The sequence below is a fragment of the Notechis scutatus genome, chromosome 13 (genome assembly GCF_049901735.1).
Source record: "Notechis scutatus isolate UNSWTSFEM ecotype Mainland chromosome 13, rNotScu1.2, whole genome shotgun sequence".
In the NCBI taxonomy this organism is placed as follows: domain Eukaryota; kingdom Metazoa; phylum Chordata; class Lepidosauria; order Squamata; family Elapidae; genus Notechis; species Notechis scutatus.
Genome location: NC_142021.1, coordinates 995,685 through 1,013,341, shown reverse-complemented (window position 1 = coordinate 1,013,341; position 17,657 = coordinate 995,685). Strand labels below are relative to the sequence as shown.

The window sequence follows — 17,657 nt, the reverse complement described above, 5'->3', positions numbered from 1 at the left end:
TCATACTTACCTGGCAGGGGAGACACCATGATCATGAAGGTGGTTTTCCCAGGGTGAGGCTCATCCATTGCACTCCGGGTGTGCTGACCCCTGCGATTTCCCCAAATGCGGGAAACTCGACTGCATAATTTGTGGTAGTGGGGGACTGCGTTCGCGCTTTCCCCTGATCTTGCTGGTTCAAAGACAGAAAAGTGAACTTTTTTTTGTTTTGTTATTCCAGTACAGAAAAATCTTTACCTGTATTTGTTTACTGATTTTATAAGCTATCGTTACCAAGTAGGATTCCCACTGTGAGTTTACAGTAGCAGATTTAAATTTATGCTCAGTTGGGAAGTGAAAGGATAATGGAGGAAGAAGTTTGGCATCTTTATCATCCGAGGCTGGGCTATTTCAGATGGAAAGAAGTGTGTCTTGATTGGATTATCTGCTGTTCTTTTTCAGTTCTTTGCTCTTTAGTTCATTCTGATGCTTTATTCCTTCCTTGCATGGCTGTATGAGAATTCTAGAGGAGAGGTGGCATAAATATTAAATGATAAATTGCACTGGACCTCTTAATATTTTTAGCTAAAGAAATCCAAAAGTGGCTGAAAAGGGAGGGCAGACGTTTGTGTGTGTGTGTGTGTGTGTGTGTGTGTGTGTTCTGTTTCTGAACATTTTGGACACGGAAATTCTACTCGCCTGATCAATGGAGCTGCATCTTTTTGGAGGACCTCCTGGGGTTCTGTTGGATTCTCTGAAAAACAGCTTATATTGATAACAGTGAAGGTTGAGTCTCTGAAGTGATAGTTCTTTGAAGATCAAAGACAAATGCTAGTTTGTTTCCTCCTTTAGTAAGCAATCCTGTGCTGAAATCTATGGGTAGAAGTGCCTCTGTGAGAAAGCGTAATAACCCAAGGATCTGAATTGTTTAAGAGCGATCAGGTTAGCTTTTAATGTGATCAAAAAGTAGAATGTGCCCAGTTGCTGAGGTTGATGCTACCAGTCAGAATGTGACCAGATTCCCTGCAGGCTACAAAGGGAAAGAATCCTAGTGAAACCCCCCCCTCCTTTCTTTACTGCGCCTCAGCTGATGCAGTCTGCTGCGTGACTGATGAAAGCACGCATGCAAATGCGTATTGCAAGGCATTGTGGGATCAAAAGCGGCATGCAAATCAGAGCTCGCAAATACCCCAACACTCTGTGCAGGCAAACTGGGGAGAGGCAGGATCTCGGCTGAGCCTTCCTGAGATAGCTGGAAATCTCTGGGCAAAGTCACCATGGCGCTGGGGGCAGAGGCGAGGAGGGGCAGGGAGGCAGCCGTGCACCCCCAATTCATACTTACTTGCAGGGGAGACACCATGATCATGAAGGTGGTTCTCCCAGGGGTCGGCTCATCCATTGCACACCGGGTGTGCTCACCCCTGCAGTTTCCTTAAAAAAAATTAATTGTCTTTGGTGCAAATGCTCTCAGTGGGAAACTGACTGTATAATTTGTGGTAGTGGGGGATTGTGTTTTGCACTTTCCCCTGATCTTGCTGGCTCAAAGACAGAAAAGTTGTGTTTGCAATTTATTTTTTTGTTGGGTCTTTTGTGATAGCGATCTCTTTCTATGATATTGAACTGCATGGGAAAGTGACACAGAATTTAAGATGGTGATAGTGTTTCTTCATTCCTTATCAGCAATAATATATCCGCCTGGTTTTCAATTGATGTGTTTTTCCTAAAGATTTGTGAAGGAGCCTCTTTAATTTCATGCCTCAAGAATCTGGGTTGCATAAATGGTCAGCAGATAGAAAATAAATGGAATAAAAGGGTGTGGATACATTTTCATCAAATACTTTTTGTTACATTCAGTTTGAACTTTAAAAAAAAGAATAGAAAATCAAACGAAGAGAGAAATCCAACAATGGAAATCACCAATAAGAGCAGTTTCTTCTTAAGGAAGATGGCAAAAATTATTGGGCATAATATTGTGTTGATGCAAAGATTAGTAATAAAACACATGAAAAGTGACATTTGTTGAAGTAAACCCTTCTTCATTCAATAATAAAGAAGGGAGAGCTAAGCTCAATCTTCTCAGAATTGGAGCACATGAAGCACCAATAGAAAGCGTACTTACTCCCCTCCTGAAGCACCAATAGAAAGCCTGCTTACATGCCAGAGGTATGACGCTTGCAGAAGGACGCAGATAGACATGCAAATGATTGCACGCAATGGCATTGTGGGATCAAAAACAGGGTGCAAATCGGAGCTCGCAAAGCACCCCAACACTCTGTGCAAGCAAACTGGGGAGAGGCAGGATCTTGGCTGGGCCTTCCCGAGATAGCTGAAAGTCTCTGGGCAAAGTCACCATGGGGTTGGGGGCAGAGGCGAGGAGGGGCAGGGAGGCAACCTTGCAACCCCAACTCATACTTACCTGGCAGGGGAGACACCATGATCATGAAGGTGGTTTTCCCAGGGTGAGGCTCATCCATTGCACTCCGGGTGTGCTGACCCCTGCGATTTCCCCAAATGCGGGAAACTCGACTGCATAATTTGTGGTAGTGGGGGACTGCGTTCGCGCTTTCCCCTGATCTTGCTGGTTCAAAGACAGAAAAGTTGTGTTTATAATGTCTCCTTTGTTTGGTCTCTTGTGATAGCAGTATCATTCTATGATATTGAGCTACATGGAAAGTGATAGACCTTAAAATGGTGATAGGTTCTTGCCTTCAGTGTCAGCAGTATCTGCCTAGTTTTCCTAAAGACTTATGAAGGAGCCAGTCGCTGTCATTTCATGCCTGAAGAATCTTTACAGAATCTCAAAGATACTTTTAGTAGCAATAAATGCTCCCAATGTAAAACCAGATGAATTTTATAAAAAAATTGCACAATAAAATTATTGAACTGGAATATGACAATATCTGCCTTATGGGAGACTTAAATAGAATAGTAGATACAAAATTGGACTATATAGCACAGAAAGCTAATAAACAAAATAGAAAGATACTACCAAAATCCCTCTTCAAAATGTTAGAGGAATTAAGCATTAAAGATGTTTGGAGAGAAAGAAATGCAAGGAATAGACAATACACCTTTTATTCCAATAAAAATTTATCATGGTCAAGAATAGATATGATTTGGATGTCAACGGAACTGATTTCTAATATACAAGACATAAATATTGAAACAAGTACTTGGGCGGACCACAATCCAATATGAATTGAATGGCAAGGACAAAGAAAAAGATCTAGATGGACTCTGAATAATACAATATTGAAAGAAAAAGAATTTACACAAATGATGGAAAAGATGGGAAATTGGCTTTCTTCTTCAAAGAGAATAATAACAAAGAGGACACCTCACTGCAAAATCTATGGGATACCATGAAGGCCTATGCCATAGGACTGATAATAGATTACACGAGGAAAAGAAATATCAAGAAAAGGCGAATACAACAGATGTTAGAGGAAGGCTACAAGAAGGTTGAGAAGGACTTATTAGGACATCCACAAAAAAATTTATTAAAAATCAAATGGACATAGTTAAACATAAAATGGAGTTGATGGAAAAAGAAGAGCTAGCTCAAAAAATTAGAAGTGCTAAACAGAACTTTTTTGAAAATACAAATAAACCAGGCAGGTGGTTGGCATATAAGTTGAAAAAAAGAGAGAGAAATGAAAAAGATAACCCAACTAATAGATGATCAAGGAAGGACATGTCATGGGAAGGACGAAAAGAAAAAGATAATACAAAAATACTATGAAAAGTTATACAACCAAGAGAACATTGATGTGGGTGAAAGAATGGATTGTTTTAAGGAATATTAGACTGTTAACGCTAGAAGGTCATCATTTATTATTGGGATGGCACACCTTTTAAGATATAAGGGAAGTAAAACACATGGGTATTTTAGGAGACACTATATTTGTGATGCTTTATTATTAATATGGGAGAAAATAAGGAAACATTACATGAAAACACCAGTCTGGTTGTCAACTATAGAGGCATTTGCATATCCAGTTATCTATAGAATGGAACAAACAGTAAGATATAGTGAAATATTAAATGAAGATGGTGAAATCAAATCTAGCAAGAACTAGAAGAACAAGAAATAGAGATGAATTGGTATTCTTATATCCAAATACATTCTAGATATGATAAAGATCATAGAAGGTTTTTAGAATGAGCTTACTGAATTAGATGGAATTTTGACAGGTACTGATGAGAAGGTGATCAAAAATTATATGGATATTTATTGGAGTAAAATTAGAAGAACAAGTTAAAGAAACAATGATTGCATGAGGGAAATTTTTGGATATGGGATAGATTTAGAAAGATGGCAGAAATTATGGTCTCAAAATTATAAAATAACAATGTCAACAGCATATAAAGAGAATTTGTATAAGATGTTTTACCAGTGGCATTTACCCCTGGCAAGAATAGCAAGGATGTTTAAGAACAAATCAGAGAAAAATTGGAAGTGTCATCAAATACCTGGATCATACTATCACATGTGGTGGACGTGTGTAGAAGCCAGGAGATACTGGAGTAAAATTCATACATGGCTTGAAAAAAATGACAAAACAGCACGTAGACTTGAAACCAGAGATATTTTTATTAGGTGTCTTATCTGAAGGATATAGTAAAGAATTGATATATCTTGATTATAAATGTTTTAACTGCAGCTAGAATTGTATTTGCCAAAAATTGGAAAAGTGAAAAAATTCGATAGAAGAGGGGTGATAAAGAAAATAATGGAATATGCAGAAATGAGTAAATTGACATTAGCAATTAGAGAGCAAGAAGACAAAGAATACTATAAAATTTGGGATTTATTTCATCAATGGCTAGATAAGAAAATAAAATATAATACAATATTACAATGTTCTAGTAATGATAAGACAATGTAATGATATGCTATAATTGATTACAATGAAATGAATGATATTATGAATTAGGTTTTGTAAAAGTTGAGATTTGCTGGAAAAGGATATGAACTTATAAACAAAGTCTAATAAGTTATATTATATATAGTTGATTTATATAATATGCACTTTAATAATACATTTTGAAGGGAAAGACCGTTGATATTGTGCACAAAAGATATGTACCAACCGACACACTGTATAATGGAAAGATGGTTTTATTTGATGATTTATGTTTGTATTTGTCGATGTTTGTTGTCAAAAAAAAAAACTTTTTAAAAAAAGAATCTTTACAGAATCTTTGTCAGCCGCTAGGAAAATTGGAGAATTGAAGAAAAGAAGTAAGAGTCAGAAGGTGTGCATAAATTCTCATCGAATACTTCTTGTCACATTCAGTCTGTGGTTTAAAATAACAGAAAAACCAGCCATCTGACAATGGGAAGTTGTCGATAGCAACAGTTCCCTCTTTCTTCAAGAAGTCAAAGAAGCAAATGATCCTGTTGCATGATATGGTGTTGATTCAAAGATGCATCGAGCAGCAAGTAGAAGTTAAAATACCTGAAAAGTGACATTTGCTTAATATGTGACTTTGTACAACCAATTCTGTTCCAGAGGGAAGAAGAGGAAGTGCAGAACTTTCTCCGCAGAATCCGAGCACATGAAGAGATTTCGGTGGTCCCTCCCTCCCCTCCTGAAGCACCAATAGAAAGCCTACTTACATGCCAGAGGTATGACGCTTGCAGAAGGACGCAGATAGACATGCAAATGATTGCACGCAATGGCATTGTGGGATCAAAAACAGGGTGCAAATCGGAGCTCGCAAAGCACCCCAACACTCTGTGCAAGCAAACTGGGGAGAGGCAGGATCCTGGCTGAGCCTTCCCGAGATAGCTGGAAGTCTCTGGGCAAAGTCACCATGGGGTTGGGGGCAGAGGCGAGGAGGGGCAGGGAGGCAGCCTTGCATCCCCAACTCATACTTACCTGGCAGGGGAGACACCATGATCATGAAGGTGGTTTTCCCAGGGTGAGGCTCATCCATTGCACTCCGGGTGTGCTGACCCCTGCGATTTCCCCAAATGCGGGAAACTCGACTGCATAATTTGTGGTAGTGGGGGACTGCGTTCGCGCTTTCCCCTGATCTTGCTGGTTCAAAGACAGAAAAGTTGTGTTTATAATGTCTCCTTTGTTTGGTCTCTTGTGATAGCAGTATCATTCTATGATATTGAGCTACATGGAAAGTGATAGACCTTAAAATGGTGATAGGTTCTTGCCTTCAGTGTCAGCAGTATCTGCCTAGTTTTCCTAAAGACTTATGAAGGAGCCAGTCGCTGTCATTTCATGCCTGAAGAATCTTTACAGAATCTCAAAGATACTTTTAGTAGCAATAAATGCTCCCAATGTAAAACCAGATGAATTTTATAAAAAAATTGCACAATAAAATTATTGAACTGGAATATGACAATATCTGCCTTATGGGAGACTTAAATAGAATAGTAGATACAAAATTGGACTATATAGCACAGAAAGCTAATAAACAAAATAGAAAGATACTACCAAAATCCCTCTTCAAAATGTTAGAGGAATTAAGCACTAAAGATGTTTGGAGAGAAAGAAATGCAAGGAATAGACAATACACCTTTTATTCCAATAAAAATTTATCATGGTCAAGAATAGATATGATTTGGATGTCAACGGAACTGATTTCTAATATACAAGACATAAATATTGAAACAAGTACTTGGGCGGACCACAATCCAATATGAATTGAATGGCAAGGACAAAGAAAAAGATCTAGATGGACTCTGAATAATACAATATTGAAAGAAAAAGAATTTACACAAATGATGGAAAAGATGGGAAATTGGCTTTCTTCTTCAAAGAGAATAATAACAAAGAGGACACCTCACTGCAAAATCTATGGGATACCATGAAGGCCTATGCCATAGGACTGATAATAGATTACACGAGGAAAAGAAATATCAAGAAAAGGCTAATACAACAGATGTTAGAGGAAGGCTACAAGAAGGTTGAGAAGGACTTATTAGGACATCCACAAAATTTTTATTAAAAATCAAATGGACATAGTTAAACATAAAATGGAGTTGATGGAAAAAGAAGAGCTAGCTCAAAAAATTAGAAGTGCTAAACAGAACTTTTTTGAAAATACAAATAAACCAGGCAGGTGGTTGGCATATAAGTTGAAAAAAAGAGAGAGAAATGAAAAAGATAACCCAACTAATAGATGATCAAGGAAGGACATGTCATGGGAAGGACGAAAAGAAAAAGATAATACAAAAATACTATGAAAAATTATACAACCAAGAGAACATTGATGTGGGTGAAAGAATGGATTGTTTTAAGGAATATTAGACTGTTAACGCTAGAAGGTCATCATTTATTATTGGGATGGCACACCTTTTTAAGATATAAGGGAAGTAAAACACATGGGTATTTTAGGAGACACTATATTTGTGATGCTTTATTATTAATATGGGAGAAAATAAGGAAACATTACATGAAAACACCAGTCTGGTTGTCAACTATAGAGGCATTTGCATATCCAGTTATCTATAGAATGGAACAAACAGTAAGATATAGTGAAATATTAAATGAAGATGGTGAAATCAAATCTAGCAAGAACTAGAAGAACAAGAAATAGAGATGAATTGGTATTCTTATATCCAAATACATTCTAGATATGATAAAGATCATAGAAGGTTTTTAGAATGAGCTTACTGAATTAGATGGAATTTTGACAGGTACTGATGAGAAGGTGATCAAAAAATTATATGGATATTTATTGGAGTAAAATTAGAAGAACAAGTTAAAGAAACAATGATTGCATGAGGGAAATTTTTTGGATATGGGATAGATTTAGAAAGATGGCAGAAATTATGGTCTCAAAATTATAAAATAACAATGTCAACAGCATATAAAGAGAATTTGTATAAGATGTTTTACCAGTGGCATTTACCCCTGGCAAGAATAGCAAGGATGTTTAAGAACAAATCAGAGAAAAATTGGAAGTGTCATCAAATACCTGGATCATACTATCACATGTGGTGGACGTGTGTAGAAGCCAGGAGATACTGGAGTAAAATTCATACATGGCTTGAAAAAAAATGACAAAACAGCACGTAGACTTGAAACCAGAGATATTTTTATTAGGTGTCTTATCTGAAGGATATAGTAAAGAATTGATATATCTTGATTATAAATGTTTTAACTGCAGCTAGAATTGTATTTGCCAAAAATTGGAAAAGTGAAAAAAATTCGATAGAAGAGGGGGTGATAAAGAAAATAATGGAATATGCAGAAATGAGTAAATTGACATTAGCAATTAGAGAGCAAGAAGACAAAGAATACTATAAAATTTGGGATTTATTTCATCAATGGCTAGATAAGAAAATAAAATATAATACAATATTACAATGTTCTAGTAATGATAAGACAATGTAATGATATGCTATAATTGATTACAATGAAATGAATGATATTATGAATTAGGTTTTGTAAAAGTTGAGATTTGCTGGAAAAGGATATGAACTTATAAACAAAGTCTAATAAGTTATATTATATATAGTTGATTTATATAATATGCACTTTAATAATACATTTTGAAGGGAAAGACCGTTGATATTGTGCACAAAAGATATGTACCAACCGACACACTGTATAATGGAAAGATGGTTTTATTTGATGATTTATGTTTGTATTTGTCGATGTTTGTTGTCAAAAAAAAAACTTTTTAAAAAAAGAATCTTTACAGAATCTTTGTCAGCCGCTAGGAAAATTGGAGAATTGAAGAAAAGAAGTAAGAGTCAGAAGGTGTGCATAAATTCTCATCGAATACTTCTTGTCACATTCAGTCTGTGGTTTAAAATAACAGAAAAACCAGCCATCTGACAATGGGAAGTTGTCGATAGCAACAGTTCCCTCTTTCTTCAAGAAGTCAAAGAAGCAAATGATCCTGTTGCATGATATGGTGTTGATTCAAAGATGCATCGAGCAGCAAGTAGAAGTTAAAATACCTGAAAAGTGACATTTGCTTAATATGTGACTTTGTACAACCAATTCTGTTCCAGAGGGAAGAAGAGGAAGTGCAGAACTTTCTCCGCAGAATCCGAGCACATGAAGAGATTTCGGTGGTCCCTCCCTCCCCTCCTGAAGCACCAATAGAAAGCCTACTTACATGCCAGAGGTATGACGCTTGCAGAAGGACGCAGATAGACATGCAAATGATTGCACGCAATGGCATTGTGGGATCAAAAACAGGGTGCAAATCGGAGCTCGCAAAGCACCCCAACACTCTGTGCAAGCAGACTGGGGAGAGGCAGGATCCTGGCTGAGCCTTCCCGAGATAGCTGGAAGTCTCTGGGCAAAGTCACCATGGGGTTGGGGGCAGAGGCGAGGAGGGGCAGGGAGGCAGCCTTGCATCCCCAACTCATACTTACCTGGCAGGGGAGACACCATGATCATGAAGGTGGTTTTCCCAGGGTGAGGCTCATCCATTGCACTCCGGGTGTGCTGACCCCTGCGATTTCCCCAAATGCGGGAAACTCGACTGCATAATTTGTGGTAGTGGGGGACTGCGTTCGCGCTTTCCCCTGATCTTGCTGGTTCAAAGACAGAATAAGCTCTCTGCTTGTTTTCATCCAGGATTGTTAGCTAATTGATCCTTGTTTGGAATAGTTGCATCTCTGCTTTGTGTTGTCTCTTATGTCTTCATCACCCTGGAGGGGAATGCAGTTTCATTCCCTGCTGTGTCCTGTCTGTCACGGAGATAGCTGAAGAGTCAGAGCTGCTCTATGTTGATGTCAGAAGACGAATTCTTCGTGTTTATATATAGTCTTAGAGATACGGATTATTTTGGGCACCTACGGAGAACCTCCGTGATTCAAAGCATGAATGAGGCCTATTTTCAGCCCATGAGCTGTGGGGTCCTTTTGCTTGCTTTGCTGTCCTGAAATGGCAGGATTGAGCATGAGGTGAGAGGCTCTCTGAGTCAGGTGGAGAAGAGGTAGAGACCATGGGACGGGAACAGAAGGGCAGCCTTAGCCATCCCTGTGCTTAGCCATGGGCAACAGCACTCGCTAGCAAGGACCAGCCAAGTCAGGCGGGCAGAATGGCACCCATAGCCCAGTTTTAACCCGGGTCTGAAAGTGGTGATGTCTAACCAGGAGGCTATTATTTTTAAAGCCTGTGTCTGCCCACATACAAGCCCCATCTAGGAAGTAAGGACTGACTCCATTTTCCTCTGCTTACACATTCTTGCCCTTTGCATCCCGTCGCTTGTCCCGAAAGGGAATGGTGCGAGCGATGCGTACCTGTCTACACATGTCACTGATTTATGAATCAGTCTTGACTCAGGATTTCGGTTGTGTCAGCTGCTGGGTATATTCTTCCCTTCGGCTTGAATGACGGAAGTGTGTTCCCTCGTGCTTGAAAGCAGCCACTATTGTCCCAGCCCTGAAGAAAACAGCAGTTAACTGCCCAAACGACTGCGTTAAGGCCTGTAGGGATGAAATGCCTCTCCAACACCTTAGGACATGCCTCCCACTGGATTTTGACAAATATGAGTTTGCCTACAGGGGGAAACAGGTTGACAGACAGGCGACGCCACAGCTGCCGCCTTACCCTCTGTAGAGAGCCATCTGGAGAAACCCGGAAACTGTGTCAGGATGCTTTTCATGGGCCACAGCTCGGCCTTCAGTACCATCCTGCCGAGCATCCTTATCGAAAAGCTGACTGACTTGGATTTTCCCTCTTCCACCTGCGACTGGATCAAAGACTTTCTGAGGGACCGGCCACAAACCGTGAGGGCTTGGCCCGTCACCTCCATCTCCCTGAAGCTTAGCCCTGGCTCCCCACAGGGCTGCGTGCTCAGTCCCTACCTGTACTCACTGTACGTACATGACTGTGTATCGTCTGACCCATCCACTGTGATCATTAAGTTCGCAGATGATACCGCCATATTGGGTCTCATTACAGGTGGAGACGAAACAGGGGAGGGGGGGGAGGTTCAGAAATTATCCTCATGGTGCCTAGAAAACAACCTGCAATTGAACATCAGCAAGACAAAGGAGAGGGAGTTAGACTTCTGGGCAAAGAGAGAGGAACCCGCCCCACTTGAAATTGAGGGAGGCTGCGTGGAGAGAGTGGCCACCTTTGCATTCCTGGGAGGCTGCTACTCAAGCGAAGATCTCACCTGGAAAACCAACGCAACCCAGGTGGCCAGAAGGGCCCAATAGGGACTCCGCTTCCTCGGGGCCTTGCGGAAGAACCAAGTGGAACCACGACGGATGGCCTCCTTCTACCCGTCCTCCCACGTTGCATGACGGTGTGGGAAGCTGGCTTGACAGCCGCGGACAGAAAGACACCACAGAGGGTGGTGAGCACAGCCCAAAACATGACATGCAATGTACCGGGTGAGGGATTCCCCCCTTTTTGCCTCCACTGTGAGTTGTGTTGGGTGTGTGTGTGCGCGCACGAAGGGAGGCTCAGCCAACCTCATGACAATACGCTGACAATAAAGGTTGATTTGATCCGATTTGAGGTCCTCCTTCCCTGGGCGCGTAATTTGGGGCCGCCCGTTTCTTGGAACCTCTGCAGCCTGTTTGCAGGAGGGGGCGGAGGGGCTGTGGAAAGGCAGAGAAGGGGGTCCGTGGGGGTCAGGCCGGGAGGGACCCCAAGGCCTCCGAGCTATTGAAAAGGGGGGAAGGCAGGGGATGATGGGAGCTGCACCTGACCACCTGACGGGCGGGGCTTGGCTGACGGGGGATCCAGCCCTCTACACGGCCAGCATGGACCAGCAGCCCCCCCAGTTACGGCCACCGTCGAGCCCCGCCTTTCTGCTGTTCAGCGAGACCTAGGGAAGTGACTCCTCCCCCCGGTTTACGACGGCTCTTAAATGAATCCCTGCAGCTGAGGAGTTAGGAACCCGGTTGCTGGGGTTCCGGGCTGAGCCGCTCAGCGGGGGGGGAAACACTAGTGTCCCGGCTGCCCCTCCGCCTGGCTGGCTGCCTGGGGGGTGGGGGCGATGGGGCGGGGGCGCGGCCTGCCCGCGTGACGTCGGTGAACCGGGAGAAGGGCGGGGAAGGAGGCGGGCGCTCTTGGGCCCCGAGGCGGGCAGGCAGCCAATCCGGCCAGTCGGCGCTCACGGCCTCAACGGCGGCCAATCGCGAGGCGGAGGGCGGGGCTCGAGTCGCGGCTGGCAGAGGAGAGGAGAGAGACGAGGCCGGCGGGTGAGCGGCGGGCGGGCGGGCCGGCGGGGGCTGGGGGGGGGGGCTTCGGGACCGATGGGGGCCTTCTAAGGGCTCCCCTCTTCACAACAGCCCTGCGGGGCAGGCCGGGTGGGGCAGCCCTGCCTTGGCTACCCTCCAGCCCCCGCGGAAATGGCCCCGACGGTTTTTCAGGGGATCGGAAGCTGCGGTTGGGGGAAGGGGGGGCGCTGAGGCCGCCTCCCCAATGACTGGCACGTTCCCATGGCCGAGCCTTGTTGGAAAAGAGACAAACAGCGCTCAAAGCCTCGCTTTCGCCCCCCAGCCCCCCTGAGCGGAGACTGGAGCCAGCAGCCTTTGGGAAGAGACCCCTGGAGGGAGGCGGCCTGTCTTCCCCACTCCAGTCCTTCTGGGGCAGTGGGACGTTGGCCTTGGGCCCCTCCTGAGGACCTGACGGAGAAGGAAGCGGACGACGGGACCGATAGCCCCCTCCTCATTCCTGGGCAGGAGGGCAGGTGGGTAAGGACGACCCTCGTCCAGGGCCAGAAGCCCCGGGCTGGATTCCAGGCCCCGCCACAATGGGCAGCGGGAGCACAGAAGGGGCAGGAAAGAGCGGCCGGTCAGTGTGGACCGTTGACTTCTGGCCCGTGTGGGAGGCAGAGATTGGCAGGCAGCACTGAGGCCTCCCATTGCCACCAGGCCTTTGCACCGCCCTCCGGTTCAGCGGGTTTCCGTGCTGTCCGAAGGGCCCTGGAGAGGTAAGGCCAGGCCCTCGGAGCCAGGAAGGAGGCAGGGAGGTTGCTGGTGAAGGAGAGAATCTCTCGAGTAGGAGCAGAATGAGTAAGCCTGCTAGCGAAACATCAAGAGAAAAAAGTCCTTTTTTAAAAAAAAATAGGTTCCCGGAACAGCAGTGGAGATGGCTGCAGTGGCAGAACAGGAAAGTGAAACTCAATTGTGCAACAATTGGTAAGGGCCAGCAATGTGAACGTTTTTGTCCTCTGCTAGTCTGCGTGTCTGTGTGTGTGTGTGTGTGTGTGTACGCGTATGCCCAGCCACTCAAACCTGTGCTTTTTCAGATAGCAGAAGGGAGTTGGGTTTAAGAAAAGGGTGACTAGAGTTTCTGTTTGTCCCAATACCCTTAAAAAGAGAGAGAGAGAGAGAGGAGTTTGGCCTAGCAACGTGCCCTGTGCCTCTTGCAGTCAAAAAGAGATTCCTCTGGCAAACTTTACCATCCACGAGATTCACTGCAGCCGGAACATCGGGGTCTGTCCCCTCTGCAAGGAGTCCTTCCCCAAGGCAGAAATGAGGACTCACCAGGAACAAGAGCATGCACAGGTGACCACACCAGGTTGCTTCCCCCTCCTCCACGACGTCCTCGGGTCTCCTCTGGACGAGACAGGCGTCATTCTGCGAGCTTGGCTCTGATCTGCACTTCTTTCGACCCCTAGATTGTCTGTAAGTGCAGCATGAGAATGGACAGAGGACTCTTGCAGGATCATGTAGTGAGTAAGCTAATCATTGCCTGATTTTGTCCACCGAAAGGCTTTGGGGGACAAAAGATTCGCCGTAATGCGGTGGCGGGATGGTCCTCCTGAAACAGGTGCATGAAACATTCCACTCCCAACCTACTTTCGGGGCTGAAAGGAGCCATTTCTGCCTTCCTCCCACAGGCTTTCGAGTGTCCCCTGCGGCCTGTTGCCTGTCAACACTGTGACATTGAGCTGGCCTTCTGCAAGCTCCAGGACCACGAAGATTACTGTGGGGCCCGGACCGAGCGATGCGTCCGATGCAACCGCAACATCATGCTGCGAGAACTGAAAACGCATCCCATCGACTGCGGGGAGAAGGCCGGGGGGGGAGAGCCGGGCGGCCAGGCAAAGCCCCCTTTCCGCCCCGAGGCCCCTTGGCGAAACGTTCAGACCATCAGGAACGTCCTGCAGCCGGACTCTGCCGGAGAGTCGCCACTGAGGGGCAACAGGTTCCTGGAGAGCCAGCTGCACAGTTGGGTCTCGGGTGATCAGCTGCCCAGGGAGTCCAGTTGGAGGAACCGAGGCCCCTCCCAGCCAGATCGGAGTCGAGGTAAAGGCCCTGAGAGGAAAGTGCCAAACGGCCCCTCTTGCTGTCCTTTTGGTCCTCCGTGCCCCTCGCCCAAATGGCCTCTTTGAACGAAGAGGGTGGGGTGGGAGGCGCTCTCTCCCCCCAGAGGCTTTGAAAGCCGCATCTCCTCTGCGTTGGTGCTGCTGCTGCTGCGAGGAGGGAGGGCGGCAGGTTTGCTTCTCATGCTGTGTGGTGTTTGTCCCCTGAAGCTCGTCTGGAAAAGGAGGCCCCCCCGCTGCCTGCGGACGGAGACTCGGACTACAACTTGGATTACCTGCTGGCGCTCAGCTTGCAGCAGGAAAACCGCTTCGGCCAACCCAGCGTGGCCGAGCTCCACAGAGAACTCTGGAAGAACATCTGCCCCCAGGCCGGACCAGCAAAGAACTCCAGGGACCCCTCTCAGGATTTGCTGGTGGCGGCCGACAACCTGAACAGGCCCAAAAGTACGTGGGTGTTCGTGGTTGCTTCTCCAGGGATGGCAGGGGAGGAAGGGGCAAGCTATGGGAAGAACCCCAAGGACCCTGCCCCCTCCTCCCCCGGGGTTCCTGTCTCTTTTTGACTGAAGAGCAGCCTCAACTGCCCTTGGGTGGCTCACCGGGCTTGGCGGAGGAGTTATCTCGGTGTGAGGAGAACTTTGAAGGAGGAGATAGATGGCGGCCGGGTGGTTGTAATCCAGCTTTGAGTTGTGTCTCTCTCGCCCTTCAGCGGAGACCCTGCTGCCTTGTGAATTCTGTGAGGAGCTGTTCCCCGAGGGAGACCTGATCCTTCACCAGGTGGGGTGTCCCGCTCTTCTGGGGCTGAGAGGGGGAGCTGACCAAGGAAGAGGGGCTGGGAAAACATCGCCCCCTGTTCAACTCCGCCCTTGCTCGTCGCCCCCTCAATGGGCCCACAACTGCTGGGGCAAGTTGGAAGAGGCCGCTTCCCTTCTTTTCCTGCCCTACTTGTGACAGACGGGCTGCAGCCCCGCAAGTGCCTTGGCCTCCTTCAGCAAGAGGAGCAACCTGCCCCCGCCGACAGAATGCCTGAGCGGCCTGTGGGGAGAGCTGCCTGGCAGCCGTTCTGTGGGCAGCGGAGAGACGTTTCCTCCCCAGCCCGGCATCCAGGACAGCCTCTTGCTCCCGTGCGAGTTCTGCGGGGTCCAGCTAGAGGAAGAGATCCTGTTCCACCACCAGGTATGCAGGCAGCAGCCACGAAGCCCCCCCCCCCCTGTTGGGTTCAGGGGTGCGGTGGGGTGGGGGGGGGCCCTGACTGGCAGCCCTTTTTCTCCACCCAGTACCAGTGTGATTTGCGCCCACCAACCGCCCCCTCGAGCGGGAAGATGCCTGTACAGTCGGGGTCTCCAGTGGTGGAAAGCTCTGTGGGAACCGAGTCTCCAGAGCTCCCCAGAAGACGCGTCCGGCACCAAGGTAGGCCGGTCCAGTCTTGGTGTAGGCCCTGCAGAGCCCTCCTCTGGGCATCCACCAAGGAGGATGGTCGGTCCTGGGCTCCCTAACTGGGCTGTGGGGAAGCGGGCAGGGAGGATCGTTGGGGGTCCCTCAGCCCTCCTGCTGGAGTTTGGAGCCCGCCTTCGTCTCCCGGGCTCAGGCCCTGCGCCTCCTCTGTGCCTCTTTCCCTGGTGGCCCCTGAGAGGTCTTCCCTCTCTCCCTCCTGCGCCAGGTGAGCTCTCTCCACAGTACCTGGAGCAACTCCAGCAGAGGAAGCCTTTCCAGACTGCTCCAAGGAGCCACTCCCAGGTGGCGGCCAGGCGCTTCCTGCCGGCCGCTCCCAACAACCAACAGAGGGAGGATGCGGCTGCTCTTTCCAAGGCAAGGAAGCCCAAGAAACTGGGAGACAGCGAAGGAAGGACCCCGGGCCGAAGCCCGAGCGACCCTGTGGCCGCCCCTCTGCCTGCCAGATACCCCCCCTCGGACTACGCTCCCGGCACCTACATCCCAAGCTTCCCTGCTACACTCCCCATTCGCCCAAGGTAGGGGCCCCCGAGTCGCCGCCAGCTTTCCAAGTGTCCGTTTACGGTAGAACCAGAACCTTCTTGATGGGGGTGATGGCTGCATATCTGGGCTGCTCCTTCTTAAGGGGGGATGGGAGGGAACCTGCACTTCTTGCCTTCTGGTCCCAACTGGAAGAGGCAGCTGTTTCCAGGGGGGTGGAGGGTGGGGGTTAAAACAACCTTGAAAAGAAGTTTTGTTTTTCCACCCTCCCTCTGTTTTTCTCCCCCTCTTTTAGCATCAGACAGGAAGGAGGAGAAAGTCCTTCAGCTCCGCCCCATTTCAACAACGCCAAGGTAAGGGCTGCGCTTGGCCGGTGGCCTCTTGGGCAAGGGAGGGAGGCTTTAAGAAACCAATCCTGCGACAGGAGCTGAACCCTTCGCAAAGTCTGAGACAGCTTGAATTTCATGGGTTCAGAAAAATCTCTGCTTAGAGGGTACGCTGCATGTCTCAACCGCGGCCCCCCTTTGTGCTTGAGCTCAGGATTTCTTGCTCCACCGAGGCCTTGCAGGTGCCTTTCCCAGTCAGCCCCCTTGAGCTCTTCCCCCCTGGATCATGAGGCGGGGAAGAGACCTGGCGTCTTCTGGGGAGGCCGGAAGAGCCCCTGTCCGGCTTCTGAGCCCCTCGCCTGGTTCTCCAAAGCGCCCCCTTCAGGCCTCTGGCCTTTTCTCGCCTCCAGGCAAAACCCTGGCAAGTGAAGTCGGCCAACCCCGACAGAGAATGAGGGGAGAATGTCCAGGGTCGCCCTTTCCTGCCTCCCTTCCGGCACGAGGACCTGGGTTTCATGACAAGATCTCCGCAGGAGTTCCACACCTGCCACAGAGGCGGCGGCGGCAGGATCCCGTGATTGCTTTGTCAGTTGTGCCATGTTTTGTTGCTGTTCAGGTGGGGGTGCAGAGGGCCGAGGCGTTCCGGGGGGCTCAACACCTTTTGCTTGAGCAGACGCTTCCTCTTTGCAAGCGTAGAGAACCAACTCCCCCCCCCCTCTGCCCCCTTTTCCAAAGGCCTGAGTAGACAGGCTAGTTAGTAGTTGCCGAGTTCGAACTTTGCTGCTAGGAGTGTCCCTCCGTCCCTCCCTGCCCTCGCCCGCCTCTTCCTTTCTCCTCCTCCCCAGCCCAGTTTTTCACTCAATGTGAAAGGAGGAAATCTCCCCCCTCCCCCATGACCCCCCGGGGGTCTCCTCCCTGGTGTTCAGTCGCAGGGCCTTAAAAGCTGAAACGGGCCTTCCGAGGAGCCGGAGGGCTGCGTCCTTTTGTGTGTTTTGAGACTTTTCAATTTCTTACAATAAAGTTTGTACCTATTAGCCCATCCTGTCTTTCTCTCTAGGCCCACGTTCATTAAGGCCAGGCTCACACGACCCTGGGTGCGAGTCCGGCCCAGAGCAGAAACGGGGGTTGGCTGTTGGCAGTTGGAGGCTCTAACCTCCTCCCCTCCCTCCTTGGCCGGTTTCCTCCCCTCCTGTGGCTCAGGCT

At 47.5% G+C, this 17,657-nt stretch overlaps 1 protein-coding gene, 4 non-coding genes and 1 pseudogene across 7 annotated transcripts; all 6 read left to right on the top strand.

Annotated features, from left to right (window-relative positions):
- The first annotated feature begins 2 nt into the window (after nucleotides 1-2).
- Nucleotides 3-166, top strand: LOC148129575 (U1 spliceosomal RNA). Its single transcript, XR_015745298.1, has one exon. It is a non-coding gene; the product is annotated as a U1 spliceosomal RNA (small nuclear RNA).
- A 1,147-nt stretch (nucleotides 167-1,313) lies between these two features.
- LOC148129574 (U1 spliceosomal RNA) lies at nucleotides 1,314-1,508 on the top strand (annotated as a pseudogene).
- An 879-nt stretch (nucleotides 1,509-2,387) lies between these two features.
- Nucleotides 2,388-2,551, top strand: LOC148129573 (U1 spliceosomal RNA). The gene has a single exon (XR_015745297.1). It is a non-coding gene; the product is annotated as a U1 spliceosomal RNA (small nuclear RNA).
- A 3,305-nt stretch (nucleotides 2,552-5,856) lies between these two features.
- Nucleotides 5,857-6,020, top strand: LOC148129572 (U1 spliceosomal RNA). Its single transcript, XR_015745296.1, has one exon. It is a non-coding gene; the product is annotated as a U1 spliceosomal RNA (small nuclear RNA).
- Nucleotides 6,021-9,329: 3,309 nt separating this feature from the next.
- On the top strand, nucleotides 9,330-9,493 carry LOC113431678 (U1 spliceosomal RNA). Its single transcript, XR_003373359.1, has one exon. It is a non-coding gene; the product is annotated as a U1 spliceosomal RNA (small nuclear RNA).
- A 2,596-nt stretch (nucleotides 9,494-12,089) lies between these two features.
- Nucleotides 12,090-17,491, top strand: TRAFD1 (TRAF-type zinc finger domain containing 1). Of its 3 annotated transcripts, none has more exons than XM_087942904.1 (12): nucleotides 12,090-12,127; nucleotides 12,999-13,069; nucleotides 13,303-13,438; nucleotides 13,552-13,605; nucleotides 13,774-14,182; nucleotides 14,410-14,643; nucleotides 14,906-14,973; nucleotides 15,151-15,372; nucleotides 15,474-15,606; nucleotides 15,857-16,166; nucleotides 16,424-16,481; nucleotides 16,865-17,491. In XM_087942904.1, exons 2-12 carry the CDS (start codon nucleotides 13,020-13,022, stop codon nucleotides 16,907-16,909), a joined length of 1,719 nt encoding a protein of 572 aa, XP_087799030.1. In that variant the 5' UTR covers nucleotides 12,090-12,127; nucleotides 12,999-13,019; the 3' UTR covers nucleotides 16,910-17,491. The 3 variants fall into 3 exon arrangements, with proteins under 3 accessions (XP_087799030.1, XP_087799031.1, XP_026544982.2); XM_087942905.1 differs by having other exon boundaries at nucleotides 12,090-12,235; XM_026689197.2 differs by having other exon boundaries at nucleotides 12,090-12,618.
- Nucleotides 17,492-17,657: the final 166 nt, after the last annotated feature.